Genomic DNA, 23,417 nt, shown 5'->3' with positions numbered 1-23,417 from the left:
CACAGTGGTTACACTGTGCCTGCATGGCTAGAGAAATTTAGGCTTTGTCATATGTTTGTTCGTAATCTACAGACGCTATATATACAGGATTGCTTTGTTTTCGCTATTTTGTTATTTCACTGAAGACCGCAACATAGTTTTCTAAGCACCAACGTCTACCAAAGCCAGCGTGGTTAGACGGGAACGCGTGAGATGCTGCACCCGGTGATGACGATGGGAATACCTGGCAGAGGGAAATATTTATAAAATTTGCTTCCATAAAGCACTCTTGTATTCATCTAGTAATAAAAAATTGCCTGTCTTGTTCCACTAAACGAAAACAAAGTTTTACAGTGCTCCGCCTTTCGGCTTTTAACTTTTGCACTTTAATCTAAAGCACCGCAAGTGCCCATTGCAACGGAATATTTCCTCTCGCACAAGAAAAGCGCCAACAGCATATTTACTTCCTCATAGCACGCACTTAAGACGCGTCTTTTAAGCATCTTTTCTGCATAGTCTTTCCGCGGATTTTTCACGCTGTAAAAAAAGGTTATGCAAGAAAAAGAATAAAGCATAACACTACTTCGTTTTTGTGCATTGACTAAGCACTACACTAATTGCGGCATATACAGCACAGACTGTAGAGAAACATCATTCCTAACGCACGTGCTAACTATAGTGGCCGAATATTGAACCGCATACTCTCTTCTTTATTAGAGAAATATATGTATAGAGAGGAAAATGGAAGGCAGGGAAGTTAATTAGAAGGGTGTTCTGGTTAGTGCTGCTCAGGCGAAGAGGGATAAAGGGATTTATCAAGGAAAGAAAAACCTGTCGACAAACAAATGTATTGCTTTCGTTAAATGAGATTACTGTATTATTTTCTGACGTCTATTTTGATGCTTCTCATATTATAATATCAATGATATCCTGCTGCTTGAATAGATTGGTGATATCTCATTGTTTGGCCCATGTTTCGGGCTGTATTTGTTAAAATGCCTCAATTATGTTTCAAATGACATGTAGTTCACTTGTGCGATTTGGCGTTTGATTCCCATTTTATCACTCTATTGATTTCACTACAACGGCGACAGGGACAGCGGCAGGACAGCGACTTTTCCGCGGTGTGCATTTTGTATATCTCTCTTTTATGATGCTCATTATAATGTAATTCTTTCCTAAGGTGCAAGATAATTCAAGCCTATTTTTTTCCTTTTAAGGCTTTACAACTGCCACGTTTAGAATTAAATAAGTGTGAGTGAACGCTTGAAATGCGTTAATAAAATCCAGCTGTTGCTCGTGATGGATATGAGCCAGAGGTCAATGAGCCTTGGTTCCCAGGGCTGCTTTTGCTTTTTTTATGTGTGGGCAACACGAGAAGGCTTCCCCGAGGCAACCCGCACGGCAATAGCGTAGAAGCTGTGTAAGGAAGCAGTGCTTTATCGCCCTGCTGAAATATTGTGGGGCCAAGTTTCACGTTGCCTGCTATGCGACGTCATACATGACATGTCGCGATGCCTTTCGTCCTATTTCATATGAGTTAACATATATAGGTCGTGCGGCTCCATTGCTTAAATGCCCTAAAAACAAATACCGCTGGAAAGATAGAATATATGCCATTAAAGTGTGCAATGTGCGCTTGAACTTGTAAACTGTCCACAGCACGGGTGCCCGTGTTCGTTGGACTAAAGTATAAGCCAAATATGCATAGGTACAAAAGGATAAAAATTAGCTCGATACATCTCTTATTCGATGTATAAAAGCCAAGTATATTAGCTCTTCTGTAACTTTGGTCTATGCTAAGGTTACAAACAGGCTAGAGCTATTGAAGCAGCCTGCCGCATTTCTGTGTTGCCGCAATTCCCTTGTAGCAATTGTGAACGCATTTCGTTGGCCGTAGGCGACTACATCTTGAATCCAAAGTGTTCCGTAGCATTCCAGCCAACACGAGTAACTGGATTCTGCCTGGTATGCCCTTTCTATGCAGGCTTTTCTCCGAAGCTCTGCGGTTGATGCTTTCCAAGTACCTTGATTTATTGGCACACACGAAGGCCAAAGTAGAACGCGTCGGTTCCTGTTACGAGGGCGGCTTTCACATCGGTCATGAAGAGTTTAGTCCAAGCGAACTATAGGCGATTCTCTCTCACGGATCGTATGTATCGAAAAGCCGCAATACAGCATTTTAGTTCGAAGAGATAGATCCGAGAAAAAACTCGCTGATGCACTACAACGCTTCACTCTCGCCTCGTGCGCTCACATCTTCAAGCAACGGACAGGAGTACTACGAGATATCTACACGATTGTCGCCATGGCGATGAAAAAAGCAAAAAAGAGAAAGGGACGATAACAACGCCCGCTTGAGGTCTGGAAACGCCATTTCGAAGACTACGCCGCTTACTGAGTGCGCGCGGTGGGCGATGCCTCCTGCATACCAGCATCAGCTCGTAGGGTTCTCCGCAGAACTGGACTGGAGGCCTTTGAAGTTTGTGAAGCCTATTCCTTCATACAGGGTGTGCGGCGCCTGTGGACTGGTTCGTGTTAAAACCGCACTGCTTCCTTGCACGCACACACTGTGCGAATCTTGCTACCAGCAGTGTGCGCAGGACGGCGCCTTCGTCTGTCCTATCGATGGCTGCCAGTTTGAGGAAGGCGACGTCTACCTTAAAAAGTTCTGCGCCGAGGAGCTACTCAGGAGAGAGGTGAGTTGGTTGCGAAGGGAAGAATGGGGCTTTCGCGAATTAATTCCAATTTTTGCTTTTCATCCGGTTGGCGCAACAGGGTATGAGCTGCTTGTGTGCTTAGAATAAAGCGCAATTTCATTTCACATTCTTTGGTTCTCTCAGAATTGTCAAGGTTAGTACGGGTCGAAAAGATCCTGCAGGTGAAACGCCACGCAGAAAACTATAACTTGCGGTTAACTGTGTTGAAACGCCATCCATAGTTAAATAAAATGCAACGAATGTGCATGCCAAGTCAGGCGAACTAAAGGAGGGATAAGCTGCAACTGCAAAAATGATCACTTTCTCTAGCGACCGCAGTCGTAATGTACCCTGTTTTCGGAAATACCAACAGCGACGTAATCAAGCTTTTTTAACGGTCAGCCGCGTATATCTGAATGAAACAATTTAGTCTTTCCAATATTACAACTAGTTGGGAGGAAATGCTTCCAAAAATGTAAATAAATTCTTCGAAGCTTTGAACCTAATTGAGCAGCGCAGTTATGTACACCTAAACGCTAGAAATGGACACCGGTCGGGTTTCCGTGCAGCTAGGATGGGAGCTAATTTTACCTGCTAGGGAAAATAGTCCTGGCGCGCTATGCTGGAAGGCCCGAGTTTGCTGAAACTCGGAATCTTCCCGAGTTCTGGCGACGCCCTCAGATGAGTGAACTAATGGTAGCAAGACAAAATTCCACCCTCGTCACGCCTCCAGCTTCATTGGGTTATCTGGATATATTCCGTGCTTTATCATCGCATCGGCGCCACCTCATGGTCTTCTTGGGCGGTCTACAAAGAACGGGTCACGTGAGCCAACCGCCGGTGCACTTTTCATTTGTCTGTCGCTCCACCAAGTGCATTGCGTGTGCAATTCAACAAACGAGGTTTGTTGAATTTTATAATGCACTTAGTACACCTTTATAAGCATTTTATAGTGCGCAAGATTTGGATTTAAAGCGCTTTAGAGTGATTCATACATTATTAAATTTTCCTTTGTACCGCGAGGGAACGCTACCAACGCTACATCATGTGCAACGCTAGGGCTAGCAACGCTGTGAAGGCTACGGAAGTATACCGCAAATAAAATAAAGAGAGGTGTATCGCTCTGCGCTGTTTTGTGGCCGTGTGGTCTAACGCGTCGCTCCGGAGGGTCGACAGGCAATGGGAGCGCGTGGGTTCGAATCCCGCATAGTTAAACTTTTTTTCCCACATTTTTTTTTCATCGCAAGTTGAATTTCGCGTGAGTTGAATGAGAAAACTCGTTTTGTTCAGAATCGCTTGAATATTATTGCGTGCTCTGAAAGGAACAGGATGCATCTGTTCATTTGATGCATACCGCATACACCATACACCATGCATACACCACCTCGATATGGCCTGTTTTCTCGTGTTAAGTGTTAAATTGTGAACATAGTATTGATTCCCACAGTGACAGCAAATAGTACTGCCTCAAGAGTCAGCTTGGCTCGATTTCCCTGCTCTCCTAGAAGAACAGAAGCTGCTCAGGCAGGATTTTCATGCAGCCAGGTACAAAGAATTCCAAGTTGTGGGAGCGTCAAGTAAGAATGCAGAAAAAGTTGTACAACGCTAGGAAAAAATTTTTCAAAAGAGCAAACAATAAATGAGACAGGACAATAAAGAATGCTGACCCCGCAGTGTTTGCGAGAAATGGTTTATTCTGGAAACAGCCAGTGGCATGGATCACAGTGCACACATATTAAAGGACACGTGCAGTGGATTTACACCAACACACAATCAGTCAAGTGCTCCAAAACTGAAAAAAAAAATGTGGAGCCATCGAACAACACTATTTGATAAAACGAAAACCTGACCAATGTACTAACAAAGACGTGACTCGAAACAAATTCACACTACACTGAGCAAGAGCCAGCTTGAAATCATTCACACCTCCGAAAAATTAAGGACAAAACATACAGTACTGGCTGCCTCAACACAGGCACTGCATAACATGTCAAAACGACCAGAGATTGACGGTAATGCAAGACAGCACCAAACCAGGAATTCCTTTTCAGGACATGAAGATCAGAAACCCATACATATCATTCTCAACCCTCACACACAAAATGAGGCCAATGCCTAGGGGTTTGTGAATGTTCGAACTTTTTGGACAACATAATTGAATAAATTTCTGTTGAGTTAGTCAAACAAATCAAACAGTATATGTTCAAATTTATTTTAAATGAATCCAATTTACTCTCAAATTTTCATATACTTTCCGAATAATTCACACAACGCTTCATTAAGCTCCACCGTATTTTTCTGCAATTAAACTTCCAAAAACTGCACACATTGACGACGTGTACCAGTATACGTATTCTAATTGGAAAACAACTATTTGCTCTCCCTTACAAATTCTACTTCTCTACAGACACTATTAACATGACCACCTCAACACCTACACTACCAGTTACTGCCCAATACAATTTGATGCAACGAATTGCAATGATGCAATGATTTGATGGAAATGTTACAATTTCCTCGGTAGACTGATCGACACACAAACCCACATACACAGATATTTCACATTTCCACCCACACACGCACAAAGGTGATCACAGCAAGCCGATGAGTCCTCTCTCTTTCCTCGGTAGCATATGTATTACACATCAATTCGATGTCAGACAAGTTCCTCGATGCCACTCAAATCTTCATCACTGGAATTGGTGCTCGACTCACCAAAGGAGGAGTTGCACGAGTCGGAAATGCTGAAGACAACCGGTTCAATTTCAGCGTCAACAATCATAGCGCGTTGCCATGCTTCAGCCTTAACTTGCTCCACATGAACACAACAGTTATGCAAGTTTTCCTGGCTTACAGACGCCAGTGCTTCCGGCAGGAGCTTTTCCACTTCAGCCAAAGTCAAACATTTATTGCGACTTACGATTATGAATATTGCATAACAATGCAATCTTCCAAGTGACACAAATGCTACCGTTTAAAAACCCATTAAAATGCATGCATGAAATAGGTGGAAAAGTCCATGCACCTATTACGTGCGCAAACATGAGGTAAAAAAATATTATCTACACTGAGTGTAAAACTGCTCAGTTACTGATAAACGGAAGCGGTTTTTGAGGTTTAATATCCCAAAGTAACTCAAGCGAGGAGGCATGCCATGGTATTAGCATATGTATTACACATCAATTCGAAGTCAGACAAGTTCCTCGGGCTGCCAATAACTTCAACCATATGGGGTTCCTTAACATCCACTGACACTGCACAGTACACGGACCACTATCACTAATAAATGGGAGAACATTCCATTAACCGTGACATGCATGAGAGCAAAAACAGCATTCTTACAACCATTGTGTTCAATACATAATGTGCCTTCCTCGTGAAATAGTAGGCCTTCACCACGTCAGAGCTGGACTTCGAAGGGGCCTTTATGCCAATGTAGGTCCTGTCGACGCATCCCACGACGTCTGTGATGCCGCCGCGCAGAAGGAAACGCTCCTTAACATACGCACGCTCGGCCGCAGTCGTGGGGAAAGCAACATACCGCTTCTGCACAGCAGCGTCGATAAGCGCGTCGGAGACGTCCTTCACACAGCGGCTCACAGTGCTTTGGTGGCGTCCAATAAAACGGTCTGCGCCGACGCTCCCCTGGAAGCTCCCGGTCGCGAAGAACCGGAGGGGGCAGAGGACATGCTGTTCGACCGAAAGCGAATCAGGCCCGGTACGCACTCTCCGCAGGCGTGGGTCGTCGCCTAACTCTTTACACAACCATCATACCGATGTTTTGGAGAGGCGAAAATGCGCTGGAATTCGTCGTCGGCCATGGCAGTAAACGGGTCCATCCGGCCGTACTGACATTTGCCGTCAGAGGAAGCGATGACCCAGGCTGCTGCTGCTGCCGCCATGACAGTCCCGAGATGAATTCGGGGCACTTCACCGTTCACGAGTTTAGCTCCGAGTTCAGCTGTCAATCAAAACCATTGTTCACGCCCCCGGCGTGCCGTACATAAATTATAAGCGTACGCGCTTGGGTGGGCCACTGCCAACATCCCTGCCGGCTACAGGTATGCTGCGCGGCTGTGCTGATTGCTGACAGACATCGACGATGTTGACCATCGAAATATAACAGGCAAAACGGACGTCATCGCTGATTAATCTAAGCACCTCTGCGAAGGACACGCAACGTGGCGACAGCCGCAGATTTCTTCGCTCGCATACCAAGATTGCACAACACTATAGCCTGTTGCAACCACGTAAGACACAGCACAACGCTGACGGCGCGTCACACCTGCTTGCAAGGCGTCAAACACGGACCGCGATGACGAAACGGTGCTGGGAGCACGTCCTACTACAACAACATGGCACCACAGGTGTTTGGCTTGGCCGTGCTTTCATCGGTGATAAAGCTCAGCATCAATGGGTCAAACACATCCGGGATCGACAAACGGTCGCTGTTCTAGACCCAGTGCAATAAAGAGTAATTTCCAGCACGCAAGCACTGCGTATTCACAACCGTAACACCTTTCTCTGTTATAAGTCCGATTCCATTATTACAAACAGGATCCCTCATCTGCCCGAACGATATTATTGCGATGTCACTGCGGTATACAACGGCGATCGACGTTAGTGACAAAACCAGTCCGCAAAACCTTGAAGTGCACGATGTAAACAAATACTACGCAGATACGCGCGCCACCGCCTTCAGAGCTTTTAGTCAGCGTCTAATGACATAGGATGAGTTGTGTCGCAGGGTAGCATGCTCTTCGCATCCGCAGCGCACTAAAGAGGCGTCACACACAACAGGCATACGTAATGAATCATTGAATACAGCCAAACAGCAATTTTTTTCTCACACCGCATCACAGCCGCTCGCACGGCCAATTTCTACCGCTGAGATTCGCCAAGAGCGTACTAAAAGCAATGGTTGGCCACAGCGGGGTGCGGCAGCGGCCGTAGCAGCGGAGAACTCCACCTGAGGTCACTGCAGAGAGCAGCAGTGACGCGAGGGGGGGGGGGGGGGGGGGGTGCAATGCAGTCCAGTTTTTTGTTGTTGTGTATTATGCAAGCCAGAAGATGCATGACTGTTATATTTTGATATACGACACAATAAAACATATTATCGCAATGGCCGAAAAATAAGTCAGATTCAGCGTCTAGCAGTTGCCCAGTCTTTCCAGTCGAAGGCAGCGCTACCGGCGGCGTGTCAGCGCAGGAGCTCTCGTTTGCGGCACGGCCGGCTGCCGCTCTAGTTCGTATGCAAGCCACGCTGCAAGCAATGGTCTCAGTATCGCCACTAGCGGCAGAAACTGTCAAATCTTTGTTAATTTCCTAAAGCTATACTTTTCAACAACGCTTCATTGGATTCAGATTTTAAAATAAATTTGGAAATGAACAAAATGTTCGTAATATTATCTGTTGCCTTTTAACGTATTCGAGAGAAGAGAAAGGATTGATACAAGAGTGCACCTAGTGCGCACTGTTCGTCTTCGGAAATGGAGAGACAGATGGAGCCTGAAAGAGAAGACACGCCTTTGACGCCCCCGAAAAGGCGTGTCAAACAGCTAGCGGTGAGTGTGCAGATAGATAGGAGAGAAGTCACGATTTCGCGATTGCTGACATGGCGCTGATAACTTCAGGTAGCGCTGCGGCCTGGTATTGCGCAGTGTATTGTGTTTGAAGTGTGAAACGGGCGCGCAGGGTGCGCTTGTATCGCCTTTACGTGGCTTTATCTCTACATTTTATTGTCCGCTGCCTGCGCACGTTCCGCGCTATCTTCGTTCACTGACTGCCGTCATCGCAAACTCGGATGAAACTCGGGCGAGCGCCAAACTCTGGCCTTCCGGCATAGCGCCCCTGTTTATATTTATTGCAGCAATCAGCCTGAATGCGAAATCCTGACAGTCTCCCACAGCCGATCGATGTGACAGTGGGCTCATATCTACTGCTAGAAAATGTCTGGCACCCAGCACTAATAAGCACGGCTTGTGCGTTAAGAGAGCGAAATGTGTCAGGCACGGCGTTCAATGGCTGCCGATTTCTTCGTTCAAGAGCGGAATAACGGTCAGATTTTGAGTAGGAGGCGGGTATCTCGGGCTGTGCGCTGGGCTGTGCGGTTGACGTTCATCGCGTGATAAGATGTTGCCGAGGGCAAGGTTCACTGGTATTATCACGAGCTTGACGCCATTGTTCACTCTGCTTGATCTACGAGCACGTTTTCGGTTCGGAAAAATGCTACTCAGTGTTTACTTCGTTATCTTGTGCTTTCGGTGATTGTCTCAACCGTATTAGACTAACATCGCTCCCATGTTCCTTGGTTGATGCGGCCACAACGATGGCTCAACAGCTCTCACCTTCAGCCGCTGATGCAAGGGTATTTGTATGCAAATAGAGTAACCGATATCTGGATGGAAGCGAAGCCGAAAAACGTCAGGGTTGTGTCAGGTGTCTGCGCGTGAACGAATATCAAGTGGTCTGAAGTAATCCGGCTCACTCAACTGCGGCGTCTCTCATAGTCCATGTGTCGCTACAGGAAGTTAATGAGAATAATTTATAACTTAATTGTTGCTCTGTATAACCTCGGGTAGCCAGTTCTCATCCTTTCGAGTTGTTTATATGATCGGGCTCTTCCTCGGCAAGTGGTAATATCAAGCTGGACTGCCAGATGTGGATAAGTTTTTCTAGATTTAAGAAATTGCTGTATAAGCTCTGTATATTTCTTCGTATTCGCATGGCAGCGCTTCGGAGAACGTTAACGACGACAAAATAAGCGGCAGAATATGCGCAGCCTGAAGGAAATGAAGGAACTGGTACTCTAGGCGACCTAGCTCTAGCCAAGTTGGCCAAGTTTGTGGTAGCGTATAGGAGGTTGTCTTAAGTACATGGGCAACTGTGGTGGGAAAATCGGAGCAGGATACATAGGGAAAAGGACGGGGGAGGAGAGTACAGTGTTAAGCGTTTATCGCACGGTGAGACTTACAAGTATCCAGCTGAAGGTACCGTGAGAGAAGGGTACACGGGGAGATAGCGAACGTTATCTCAAGGCCCCCTAAAGTTCTTTGAAGCGCTAATTCATTGTATAGGCTTGTAGCGCTCATCGCTTCAGATATCGAGTACATTGTTTAGTGCATACATTCTAGGCCAAGCTACGGTAGCCTTTTATCGCCAGCGACGGCCTTCATAGCCTTTTCAACTCCAGTTCGTACCTCATCCTTCGTCCTCCTTTCTTCTTTATTCATTTAAGGTCCGAACTTAATCTGCGACGAAGGTTCGAACTGAGTTTGAATCAGTTGTCACGCCATTCTCTTGGTGTTAATTACATCTTCTTCCAAGCAATACGCGGAGAATACAGCCTTCCGATGATTTCCAAAAGGATGTTCTTGCGTATTTCGCTTTTTTAATTCCACTGCATTAGCTGGGTCAAAAAAGGGAAGAAGTGTCCAGTGTAGGTTGCCGCGTCAATCCTCCACCTAACAACTGTGACAGGTGGCACGATTACGGTCGGTAGGACTGTTAGGAATAGCTAAAGCATGGTCGGCAGGCGTAGAGAAGGAACTCCCTATCGCCACTGGTCAGAGAGAGGAGGGAGAAAGGTAATTCGAAATGACTCAGCAAAACTTACAATGATAACGATTGACTGCCCAGAATGGTGTCAAATTGAAGTAGACTGTTGAATGAAGAATATGGAACCGCAAATAGAATCATTAAAACTTTCTGTTGGGCGATTTGGCAGTTCAGCTATTGCTTATGAAGTTCATTTCTTATGCAGTGAACCCTTCTTTCGGTGTTTCTTCATCTTCTTGCATCTCTGACCTTCTACTGAGTCACATCGTTAGCGCTTGTGTCTGCGTTTCGTCTCTCTTGGCCGTGTCCTTCTTTGCGCTATAAAACCCTTCTACATCAAGATAAATATAATCAGTTGGTGGGAGAAAGAACGATAACTAAGGATGACCCGGGACATGGAAAGATGAAGAAGACGGCCTCATCAATAACTAAAGTTGCTCGAGCGGTGCAAACATTATCATATTTCCGCCGCACCAGACCCATTGATCGCGCCTCATTTTCATGTCATCCCTTCTTCATCCTCTCGTGAGCACAGCAATAGGCTTTATCAGCGCGGCCAGATTTTAAAAGGGCTCTAGACCCTCTCTTCATGTAATACATACACTCGCTCAATCGCCTGGTTTTCTTGTCATTAACACCTGAGCTAAATAATACACTTCCACACATGGTTGTGATTACCTGATATGTGACTGAAGATATTCTGATATCCAACTCACTACATCGTCACCCATCATGACCTTCTTCTCTTCCTCTTGCCGAATGGCGAGTAACAGGCTAAATTTTTATCTTTCCGGCCAATCTCTTCGGGTTCTTTTCATTAAACTTATCTCTCTCTCTCACTACACTTCTACACGTGGCAGGAAACAAACAATTGCAGGCAAAATCTGACTCGCCCTTTCTGACTAGTTTTTAATGCCCCCCCCCCCCCCCCCCCCCTCCTCCATCTCACTCTCCTTCATAACGCTGTTAAGAAATGACTATTAGATTCTTTTAGACGTCACGGAGCGGTAATAGCCACTAAATGCTAGCAGCGTCACTACGGCATGTCGGGAAGTTCCGTCCGCCGGGGAACTGCCGCGCACATAGGCATCCGGCGGTTGGCCAGACTAAGTACGGCCGGCGGAAGAGCGCTCAATTTTTGACGTGCCAATAATGCCAAGAGGACAGGAAAGGCGCGAAGACAACAAAATTAAAATTTTTACTGCAGAACACTCAGCTTCTACAAAACGCATTAAAAAATTCTTGCTCAAGGATATTAGCGTAGCGGCCTCCTTTTCCTTCCCAAGAATACCGCACCTTTATTGACACCCGCTTTCAGAACCCCTTTAAAAATAAAACCTTGTTCTTTTGAATTATTGGGTGGTATTTTCAGATATATCGAAATAAAAACATGACGGACAAATATTTGCCCATGAGAGTATGACGTTGTGGCATAATAGGGTGCCTACAGTCGCTTTACGGTCCACTGGCGCACCATTTTGTTGACATTGGCACGGTTGTTGCCGTCAAATGCTGCTTTATAATACACAAATTATTATTATTAATACTAATACAAATAATAATAATAATAATACCTTTGTTTTCCATCATAGTGATGAGGGAGGTAAGGAGAAAAATCTGGGTGATCGGCTTGACGACCTCCCCATCACCCGTACTCTAATTCGTAATGCTGATTAGTAGTCATAATTAACTAACTGCTCCCGTAATGCAACTTGTCTACTCTGCTGTGTGACGCGCTTGTACAATGCCTGCATCTATCCCGCTCAACCAACGTAGATTTAGTACACTCGGCTCCATGCACATAGGACAGTGGCTCGATTCCGCTTGACAGCCTTTTTGTCTTTTCTGGGAAACTGTTTTTCTACCCCTCTACGTTCTCGACCAATCAGTAATCTCCACTCACAACGACGCGTATGGTGGGTGTACCGCCCAGTGAGATTTTTCACTCTATCGCTTTAAAATTTGCAAGGTTAGAAATCTGTTTAAGGAGCGCCGGAGAACTGACGTAGTGTGTTATAGTTATAGGGGGGCGAATTGCTATAACAACCTCGCTAAGATGACATCGGAGAAGTCTGAAAACGATTGTTTTTACTGAACTCAAGCGATCCGTGCCGTGGCTTTCTTCATTTTTCTTGAATTGGCGTTAAGCCTGGCAGAGCTTTGGTGGTCCGGGCACCCTCTCTGTTTCTTTTATGTTTCTTTTTTTATTTTTTCCGAGAGGACCAGTAAAAAGTCTGGCTCCCTAGCAAAGACTGGTTAAAAAAGAGAACATCTGAAAGGAAGGTGTCGACCATGTCCTGATCTTTTAATCAGCCTCGTGTCATGTTAAGCTAGCTATGTTGTCACGCGAACATTTCCGCCTGCAAGTTACACCATCTCTGTATGCACAAAAAAGGGAGCCGGCAGTTGGTAACCGTCATTGTCAGCCTGTGCATCTTGTCCTCCTGTGTTTCGTCAGCACAGGTTAATTTGAATTTTATTTTTAAAAATCGCGCACTTATATTTCGAAGCCTAAACCTACTTGAGGTGCGCTTTCCTGTTTTCGGCACAAATGCTCTGAAGGGGTTTGCTTGCCCACATGTTGCTTTCAGCTCTGTTCGCTATAGCTTAATAACGGCGCCGGTTTAGTTGAAAATGGGCAAGGCGGAGGAACCAGCCTGTTTTATTCTTTTGTGAATGCAGTTGGGGCGTTTTAATTTTCTCTATGGTTGTTATGTTCCAGGCTAGTGACATCATGTCAGCTGATTGGAACGTAGCAAGGAAAATGGTGTCGTTACATCCCCAGACCGGATGTGTTGTCGCTTTCTGCAGAGGATTCAACAACTGCTAATTCCGTCGCATTATCAGCACGCAGTGAAATTAGGTGTCCGAGTGAATTTTTCTTAATGCAACCCAGGGTCTCCACCCTCGCTTCACCGCGACGTGATTTCCGGGTGCGACGTGACTTACGGGTGCATTCATTTCTAGAAGCAGTCGGGTTTCAATCTAGTCCCTCATGGCGCAGCCTTCCTGCTGCAAATCTTTAGCGAAGTGAGCCGTTTACATGGCATGGACACAAGAAAAAACGGTCTCGCTGCGACACTTAAGCTTGGCATGGCTGCGAGAGTGTCGCAGCCATGCCAAGCTTAAGTGACACTATAGGGAAATATCAAGCCCTGCATAGAGGATACATTATTCCTCAGAAACGTTATTGGCATGTTTTTTTTTTGCCCCGAATAGTGGAAATATACCTCAGAAAATCACAAATGAATGTTCGGAATGCATCTCTCATTCAAACGAAATGCGAAAAATGATATTCAGGGACCTCCTTGCTACAACGCATTTGCAACGAAGCTCTGCAACCCATCAGGGGCGCAACTTTCAACGACTGAAAACTCGGCAAGATACCGAAGTCAGCCCACGGGTTCCATGACCTATTGAGCTCGCCCTCACGGTGGCCACGTGCAAGTTCAGGCCGCCTCAGCCGTCCAACTCTGCCCCACCAGCACCAAATGGTGGGTTCTATAGTGTAGAGAAGGCTCCCAGCTCCATTGCGTCCGCCTGCGTCTCGTTGCAAAGCGCGGGAAGGGCAAATGTAGGCTCCGTGTATGCCAAACAAACAACGTAAAGTTAACGAGGGCAGCCTCAGACTGTAAACAAACTGATGATTGCGCTCACGCATGTACAACTTGGCGACGGTAACGCGAGCGTGTGGTTTTCGGTGTGCTGTGTGCCGTCGCTGTCATGAAGTGTACAGGTATGCTGTGAAGTATCCTAAAAGCCTGCGAGCAGCATTCACGCTCTAACGTAATAATTGAAACCACAACACAGTGCAAAATGTAAAGCGTATTTCAAATGAAACGGCTCACTGTGCTGCCAATTATCGCACATTTGTTCTCTAATACGCAGCAAGTGTCATCGCAGACATCTCTTACGATTGACTGTGCTGTCGTTTTTGCGATTTCCACGTTCGTGAATCGCTTCCTGTCGGCTGTAAGGCTTAAAGAACCACGTTATGTTGCGCCCAACTGCAGTCTGCCGCCTGTTGGCTGCAGCTGTCAGCACGAAATACGCGTATTCCTTACGAATATGCTTCAGTTCGTTAAACGCTTTTCTCGAGGAAACGCACGTGCCGTTAATACCAGTTTAACTTAAAATAACATCTGTATGCCACAGCTTCACCCTATAACATGCTCATTAGAATGTGAGGAGCTTAAGTCCTGTCTTACGAGCCGGCGCCTCACGTATTAGATGCATATGGTTTGTTGGCAATAACTTTATATTAGACCCACTTCAGTGGATCAGGTTAGGGTGGTTGAAGAGGCAGGGGAGTTGAACAGGATGTCGACGGGCCCTCGGGCCGCTCTGTATGACTGGACACTGTTGGGCCGCTGCGACCTTCAAGGCCCAGCCCATGATGCCAAGCTGTAGATGCGCCTCTGAGCTGCTCCTCCTGTGATTCCATCCCTTGGAAGCGAGGGTTCGTTTTGTTCTGGTGCTTGCGTATAAGTGACAGGTTGGCGATTTCTCCGCCTTATGCATATGGCCCGTGTTGGGAAACTATTTATTGATTCGAATTGATGTTGCATGCATGTGGTACTTCTGAGGTAATTTTCAGCATATCTCCGTGCATATTCGCCTTACCACTGAGCGCAAAGCATGGAATAGCACGCGCTCGCCACGGGCTTAACACGTCGATGACATGCATGCTTGCGTCTGTGTGCGTCGGAGCATACTAATAAAAAAAAACCCTGCAGTTCAATAACGCGTGCAGCCTGCACAAAGTAGCTGATCTGACAGCTTAACTAAGAGCGATAGCGTTTCACCGGCCACTTAGAAAGCACAATGCAGAACGAATACAGTTGAGAGCTTGCGCTTCTTCACATGCTGCTGCCGACGCTCCAAGCAACCTCAGTCCACAGAATGTGAGACGAAAGATTCAGCTCTCCTTTTTGCGTACAGTTTTTTTCTCCGTCGCCTGTTTTGCACCGTTTTTCTTACGAAACTCTTCTCATTCTTGGCCATACGCTCACACCGCTGCTTTCATATAATACTGACATAAGGTCCCTAATGATTGCGTATAGGAATTGCTGAGAACACGTATAATTACGTAACGCTCTACTATTGTACGAATCATCATGGGGTGGAGCTACATGTACAGTCTTTGTCAAAAGTAACCAGGCTGCATGGTTTGCTTCTAGCTTGCATAGTGGAGCCCTTGTGGCTTTCCTAAAGATGAAAACGTGTTGGAAGGTAAGAAGACTCCCAGTCCTTACCTTTAACGGCCATTTCAGTTTCAGGGAAGCTGTAAGGGCTCCATTGTACGAGCTAGAAGCAAACTATGCAGCCTAGTTACTTTTGACAAAGGCTGTACTTTGCTTTACTCCTACACAATTTTTTGGCTGATTAAGCCCTCGTTTTCAAAAAAAAAATTAATTTTCTATCACGTGAAGCTAGTATTCTGCTTTAGTATCCTTTTGAGAAAAGCGCGCCGCATTCAACATGGCGCGAATTGCTTGGACGTCCGTGCCGCTGTAATGAGGCCCACCCTGCGACCGTCGTACTTAAAGTGCTCACGACCCCATCCAGTGTTGACACCAGCTGTCGGGAGAAGCAGCACTGAGCCTCCACGTATTCAGTCAGAGTGACGCTGTGCAATAGGCCCGAGAGTGGAGCCCAAGCACGGGAGAGGGCTCCGGCAATCTTACAACAGCCGCTTTACAGCACCGTATCATGGGGGCTGCCGTCTTTAATCACGTGATCACGCCGCCACTACACGCCTCCTGACAGCTCGGCGCGCGCCTCGTCGCGACAGCTGCTGTGTCTGATGGATCTGTTCCTACAGACAATATTTCGTCTGGTACGGTTGTAAAATAGTGGGAAGATGACACTACGGATTGGCGAAAGCTTCGAAGGATGTGCGAGAACCCTAATTTGATCCCTTGAGGCGTGAAATTGTGATCGGGCTTCATGCAGCTGAGACCTGCTGAGCGCTCCGCCTCTTCGAGCCAGCGGATTGATCGCCTGAATGCTAGTCTTTGCATCCTCTGAAGGCTTTCCTTATTGATGTTTTAATGTCATTATCTCAAATGGCAAGGCTTAATGCTCCTGCGGCAGCACAGGTTGTTGTACGTATTGTGTACTTGCACGCAGACACCACAAAAAACGCTCACATACACATCGTGCGCAGTTGTTTACAACCTGTTCACAAAGCTTAAGAAGCCCAAAATATTTTCTACCGGTTTGTTTAACATAAAAAAGCGGCAAAAATAAATAGATACACTAATGTGGATTATCATGGTAGCAATACCATGCATCAAGCAGCCTTCACAAGATGGCGTGCAATCGTTTTGAAGGGTTCCACGGTACTGTAAACTAAAATAATTGTTATAACGTATGCATGGCAACGCGTTCATACTACCCGAAGGTCACAATTAAATCAGTCTTACATATAAAATTGTGGTACGCTCGAAGCTCGGCATGCAGACATGAAAATGCTCCAAGTCTCATTTGTTGTAAGTAATCAGCTTCACTCTAAGCCTGCGGAATCACTTTTAGTGAATGTCTCGCATGGACAGCGATGAAGTGACAACTACCCAGCCCAGCAGCCGTAACGCCATTCCTTTATACCGAACATCGTCCACAAAAACCGCGCTACTTCGAGCGAAGCTCAACATTAAGAAGGCGTGTAGTACGCCGACTGACGGTAAGCGTCGTCCGCTCGCATGGCTGCGCACTACACAACAGTAGCGGCATTTAGGAGCGTAAGTCGTTTTTTATCCCGTTTATAATTCGTCCCCGGCCGCGCCTTTTATTAATGACCTCACAACTTAACTTACGAGCAATGGGGTCTCAACACACTGCGCAGCAACTGAAAGCACGAGGTGACAGTTTGTTCATGCGGCTATGTTGTGCGCTTAGTCTCTCAAAATTTCCAAGATCGAAATCTTTCTATATAGGTCATCTAGCGCTCGCAAACGTATCTGTGGAGTTCGCCTGTTTGGAAAGGGTGCCCGCAGGACGGGCGCTAACCGGGGCAACATGGTCCTTGTGCATTTCGTTTCCGTGAAGCTTGCAAAAATCGCATACCACACATCAAAGGTTCAGAAAGAAAACAAACTTTATGCAGAAAAGAGAAGATACAGAGGATTTCACAATCACTCGTACGAGCACACACAAAATGACTAGCAAACCTATGTAATTCGTACAAGTTACACTAGAGAAAGATTAGAATGCAAAAGAATTATTGCACTTCAAGTGGACTAACCAAAAGATAAAGGCAAACAAACAAAGCACAATTTGTTCACCAGGCACACCGACAGCCCGATGAACAGAGGTTCATGACGGTGCTGTCCCGCTGACTAGCGCGTTGCCTCGTTGGACAGTGGCTGGGCGAGTGGTACTGTCCCGGGAGTTGAACGGGCGCGCTTCTCTGAAGCTTAAACGGCGGCTCGTGTTCAGAGACAGCGGTGAACGCCCTTCATATATAGGCAAGCTCCACGTCTGTTCGTTCTCCGCGCCAAAGCAGGAACGCACATACACATAGCACCAGCTGTGCCATTTCCTTCTCTCTTTCGCGCCGGGCGCGCGTCCCCATTTGTCAGGCGCGGACACTGGTTTCGAGATTCTTCGAGATCTTTCTTGTGTTGCGCCGCCTCTGGCACATGAGCGAAGAGAGAGAGGGCATCATTTAGCACACTCAAGGCTAAGCGCTCTCCGTCATCATGAAGTAGAAACTAGCCCGATATTCTAGACGAATCTATGGGGGCGAGGGCAGCAACACACAAAATGCTGGGTGCTCTCCGGGTTTTCCTTCTTCCCTGTTCGAATAGAGCGCGCTGGCGAGATCGCTTCGGCGCGGCGCTGGTTTTTTTCTTTTTCAGAAATGCGCCGAATGCGCCGTGCTCCACTACCACATAATCATGTTAGAAACCTTCAATGCGGCCATGTCCACGTATGTCGCGCAAACTTAGCCGTCTTCTCTCATGACAAAGATGCTATGGCGAGGGGGAGGGTGGCTGTAAACAGCGTCATGTTGGGCGTCTGCGCAGTAGCAGCGGTTCTAAGATTAGTGAAAAAGCTGTCTGAGGTGATCGAGTACATAAATCGCGTTTCGGATGCCTCATATATAAATGCGTCCGGGCTAGAACGTTAGTTCCTGAATGCTACATGGACGACGGAAGTCAGAACCATGCACAAACCCCACAAGTCGTACAAAATAAGAACACCCTCGGGGCGCGCACCACTAACGCGCCACACTCGAACATGGTCCAGTTTCTTCCAAAACTACTTTCACACCGTAGAGCAGTCCTTTCGGCACTCGTAAAGCACAAACACGGTCACCACACACATAGGTGTGTCAATGTGCGCTTAAAATAATCCTGCACTTTCAATATACAATGTGATCTAGTTAGCGCTAGTCAACGGCCTAACAGCCGGTTACCTCACCATATGCCATTTTTTCTCAGTGCGTCACTGACATCAGCGCGCTGCAAGCCTTGGGTATGATGCTTGCGCAAAAGGAATATTTCTTTGCCTTCAGCACTCTACTTATGGTGTGCAAAAGTCATAAAACGCATTATGCTAAAAATCTGTTTCTGCGACTGTATTCTGCAAGACATTCCTTGTAGTTTTATCGTAATTGTTTCAACCAGACTTACAGATGATGGAACGATACGCTTAGGCTTGAAGTGCTGATTTAGACATTAAGCGAGAGCTAGCGTAATCGCTGCGAATTTTTGTTCTTAAACTGATGCCCTTGTTTCCTCTTTGCTCACATATTTTTTTCATGGTTTGTAGGTTCTCACGTCACATTTATCTTTCAAAACTTCCGGAATCATCTCCCGACTGCGCGTCCGATTTGATGAAGATGAATGTTCCCCAAAGTGATGCTTGTGGGGCTTGAAAACTGTGGTCCCGTGATGAAATTAGGCGTTTCTCTAGACTCAGGACCATGAATCTAGCGAGAGGAAGGTGCTGGTTGTAAAGACATTATCTCAGGCTGAATCACGCGTAGTCCGGCGGCGCAAGCTTTCTCATTAGCAGATCTCGCTGAGCAATAGAGATAATCCTACAGTTTCAGCAAAAACCCTAAAATATGAATGTGTTTTATGGGAATTTAAACTAAGCACTCTTCCTGACGGTCAGTTAAAAATGCCTTAGTGGCCCTTTGTATCGGTTATACTAGATGCCTAAATTTTAAAAGACCATCACGACAACCGAGATCATACATCCTTAAATACGATGGCTCTGAAAATTCTCCTTTCTTTTACTCTCGCAGGTGAAGTGTTGGAACGAAGAAAGCGGGTGTGGAGCAGTGCTTCCTGCATCCAAAATCCTGCAGCACTTCCACCGTGAATGTCGACACCACTCTATTGGCTGCCCAAAGTGTTCGAATACAATTCTGTGCTCCCACATATGTGCACACTGGAGGTCGGAGTGTGGCACTGCATCAACGTCTCCCGCATCCGAAAGCGAAGGGGGTGCAAGCCGCGAGGACGAGACTGGAATTTTTACATCCATCCGAAAAGCCTTGCAACTGCAGGGCGGTCAGCTGAAGCAACTTCTGGAGCGGGTGCTCTTTGAAAGTAGCACCAACAGCGACCGACTGAACGAAATCAGTCAAGCGGTGAACAACTGCCGCGAAGCAGTGAGAGAAGTCTCTCAAGGCATGAGTAGCGTGAAGGACACAGTGGGGATAAATATGGCCCAAGGAACGATTCAACAAAGTGACTGCCTGAAAAAATATTCGGATGAAGTGGTAGCGGTTAGCCAAGAAACGAAGGAGCGTTTCATTTCAAGCAGTGATGCTCTCAGCACCATTTCCAACAATATACGTTCACTGGAAACACTACTGAAAGATAGGTGTGCAAAAGTGGCTGGAGAAAAGCGTGGCAACGACTGTCACCTTGCAGGCGACTCCACGAGGGCTACGGAGCAAGTGGCAGAAAGTAACAGTGCAATGGTCTGCGTAGACAAAGTAGTGCCCACATCATCTCCCCTACAGGCATCAGAATGCGAGTTTGTCATGCAACATGTAAAACTGATAACAGATATAACAGTGAAGCAAGATGTGGCTGCTTATAGGAGTGAGGCGGTATACCTCCGAGGTTACTGTATCTCCCCCGGTTTCTTTGTTTGCAATAAGAATGACAGTACAGAGCTGCGTGCACTCTTCATCCTGCACAAAGGCGTCATGGACGACGTTGCTAAGTGGCCGTTCAAGAAGGGGTTCAAACTTCTTGTCATGCATCCAAAGGGAGGCGTAGCACGTGTGCTAGTACGGCAGCGTACCGATGGCTCAGATCTTTGTTGCCAAAGACCGCGGAATGGACATGTACAATATCCATTCATTTCTTCGAAATGGCTGTCCATCCAAGATCTCATCCATGACGGCTACGTGCAAGACGACCAGCTTCGACTGAAGTTCGAGCTTCTACCATGAAATGAGTCTGAAAGTGAGTTGAGGTAATATGAGCATCGTCACACTCAAGCAACTTAAAAATATTAGTTTTCGAGACAGAGTTGTGTGCGTGAAATCACCAGTATTGGCTAAAGCTTTGCAGCCAGTTTCCGTACGAGTTTGTTTCTGGGCGTATTTCCTGTTTTGCTGTACATTAGTTCAGAAATAAAGTACCCTCACCGTACTTTCCAATTGTTGCGAGGATTCTGTTGTTCAATACACGAAGAAGAATTTTCATGATAATAATGATTGCAACTCTCTGTACTGCATGACTAATATGTATATCACTATTATTATGCTTCTGTGTGAAATTGGGCGGGTATTCCTTTGTCTACTAAGGTCTACAGGGAGACCTGGTTATGCAAAGCCAAAAGGGCCCCGCTCTAATTTCGTTGTTGTTGCTTCGTTATAGAGGGACACGACCTTGTTTCGCAACTTTGGTCTAACAATGGGCTTACCTGAAACTGTGTACATTTTTCGATACAATTTCTATGGTGTTTAATCTTTGTTTGATGTGTGTGTTAGAGGCTTGCACGCACGCTTCGAACACCCATGACTTTGTGGAGTTGGCGGGCCCACACAGAATGCGTCACATTTTGGATAGCTTTAGATAGAGGCTGCCGGCAACCGTCCACAAGTCAGTGCACACACATTTCACTGCCAAAAAATTGCAAACATAACAGCAAAAGAAACCAGATTTAACTACGAACCTCTCGGTGGACACCTCAAGCGCACCGTGAGGGAAACGAGCAAGATGGAAGTGAAAGAAGACAAAGACAAAGAGGTGCCATCGTACAAGTCTTTGGAATAACTTCAACCACCTGACGTTCCCTAATGTCGTTGTAACTCTGCATTCACCACCTACGCCGTTATGGCCGAAGCCCTGAGTTACCCAATTAGCCTTCGTCTGCCAGGCCAAGGGGGACCGCCGTCTACAAAGAAACCCCCTACTAGTCTGTGCCCGGGAAGTCCCTGGACCCTCGTAGCACATTGAAGCAGCCACGAAGGTGCCTTCCAAGTCAAGGCTACTCAATGAGCAGAGCACTCTGTAACGCTCAATGGCTGAGGCTGCGCCAGACCACACATGCCCTTCCCACGACACCCCCTGGGTTGGTGGTCTTGCAGCCTCGAGACAGCTCCATTCACCTGCCTGTTTTTTATCAAGATTAACGCCAGATGCTCACACGGAATACTATGCACGCCCATTGATTGTGTGGGGGTCGACGTGAATAAATTATTAAATGCAAATAAAAAGAAAGTATCCCAGCAACAAGCCTTGATATCAGTCGGGTTCAGCGACAAGGCGGCGCCCGTGAGCTCTCTTGCTTACTGGCCGAAATAGGTGCAAAACTGGAAGAATGAAATATATTTAACAGCACCCGCCTGTTTTGTCCGTCGTATTCCTATCATCGTTTTCATATAGCGCGAGAGGGTTAAGGAGCTCGTGTCGCAGGAAATCCGGCGTCCTCGTCGCGGTCGGCATTGGCGTCACTGATCGTGAATAAAAAATCCACGAAAATTTCCAAAAAAAGCAAACTAGGGTGCAGGCGTGCCACCTGGATCACGTACGGTTATGGTCTCATCACAACGTTCTCGCCGGACCTTGAGCAAACAACACACCGTGGTAGATGGCTGTTAAATTGATGATTGGTCGCGAGGGGTTCCCCGGGTAGGCAAACCTGGGGTGCACAACCTTCGACGATGGCAGCAGCGGCCAATACAGGGCAGTGGATCGTCGCTTAACCACTGCACCGCTCCGCCAGGAGTGGTGGGAGGCTTTCCAAGGAGCTATGAACGTAAAGTAGATAATCAACTATTGTGCATATAAGGCCATTGACCTATAAAAGCTATCGCCTTATTTACTTATAGTGGGCTGGTTCCTTCTACTTTATTTTTTACTAGATGTAACTAATGTGCATGTACTTCTTGATTTTTTCTGAACCTTTCTGTTTCCTAGTCCTTAACATGCGGGGAAAACTCTGCGGACCAGAGCCACAACAATTGGTGGCAGTGGTGGGTGGAAGTGGAGGAGTTGAAGTTGAGTCGACGAGAACGACCTCATGAAAGCTGGGAGATCGTTAAAGAAACAGACCAGCTGAGGACGGAAAGCGCCAGCAGGTGTAGGAATAACGGAAGCACAGATTTTCAACTTCGTGAAAAGCAACCTGAGGTGAAAGGCAGTTGAAAATCCAAAAACTCAGTGTAGAGCTCAAGAACTTTGAGCTCCTTGAGGTAACGACAGGGCAGCCCACAGCAGTTACACAGTTTAAATCTCGGTAGGTTGTGAGCAAGGAAACCTGAGAATTGAGAAGAAAATTATCTGATGCTTTTGCTGCAAGGAGCCAAGCCACCTCGCATGTAGCTGCGAAAATGAAACTGTGCAGGAAGCAAGCAGATTTGGTTGCAAGAGCTCGGGAGTGGGGCAACCGGAAAGAGCGGTCGAGAGAAACAAAGTTTTTCAACTGCTTCCGTTGTCGCCTGGGAAGAAATTTCGCATCAGCGTGCGCGAAAAATCCGGAACGCATCGAGCAAAGCACAGAGAAAATACGAAGGTGTAACACCCAAACTCCGGTAAGTGGCTGTCTTGCTGATAAAGTCAAGGGAGACGCTCCATTAAGTGAGTTTCTGAGGCAAGAACCTGCCAAGAGCGATCCATTTAAGTGGATGCAGATAAGCAAGGTACAGGATTAGATGAGCTGCCCGAGTCAGGGTATGTCGTCACGGAAGTAACTCGCACAGTT

The 23,417-nt window shown here is 46.6% G+C and overlaps 1 protein-coding gene across 1 annotated transcript; it reads left to right on the top strand.

The window, feature by feature from the left end:
• The first annotated feature begins 2,377 nt into the window (after positions 1-2,377).
• On the top strand, positions 2,378-20,861 carry LOC149328744 (uncharacterized). The gene is made up of 2 exons (XM_089559721.1): positions 2,378-2,678; positions 19,495-20,861. The coding sequence occupies exons 1-2, from the start codon at positions 2,397-2,399 to the stop codon at positions 20,656-20,658; spliced, it is 1,446 nt and encodes a 481-aa protein (XP_089415847.1). The 5' UTR covers positions 2,378-2,396; the 3' UTR covers positions 20,659-20,861.
• The last annotated feature ends 2,556 nt before the right edge of the window (positions 20,862-23,417 follow it).

The sequence above is a fragment of the Amblyomma mixtum genome, chromosome 9, assembly GCF_055824585.1.
Source record: "Amblyomma mixtum isolate Tamu chromosome 9, ASM5582458v1, whole genome shotgun sequence".
NCBI lineage: Eukaryota > Metazoa > Arthropoda > Arachnida > Ixodida > Ixodidae > Amblyomma > Amblyomma mixtum.
This window is presented reverse-complemented; position numbering and strand designations above follow the sequence as displayed.

Excerpts from the sequence above, each read along its gene's own strand:
- LOC149328744 (XM_089559721.1), top strand. The coding sequence starts at position 2,397 with ATGCCTCCTGCATACCAGCATCAGCTCGTAGGGTTCTCCGCAGAACTG. Across the intron at positions 2,679-19,494 it reads AGGAGCTACTCAGGAGAGAG|GTGAAGTGTTGGAACGAAGA; the intron begins GTGAGTTGGTTG and ends TTACTCTCGCAG.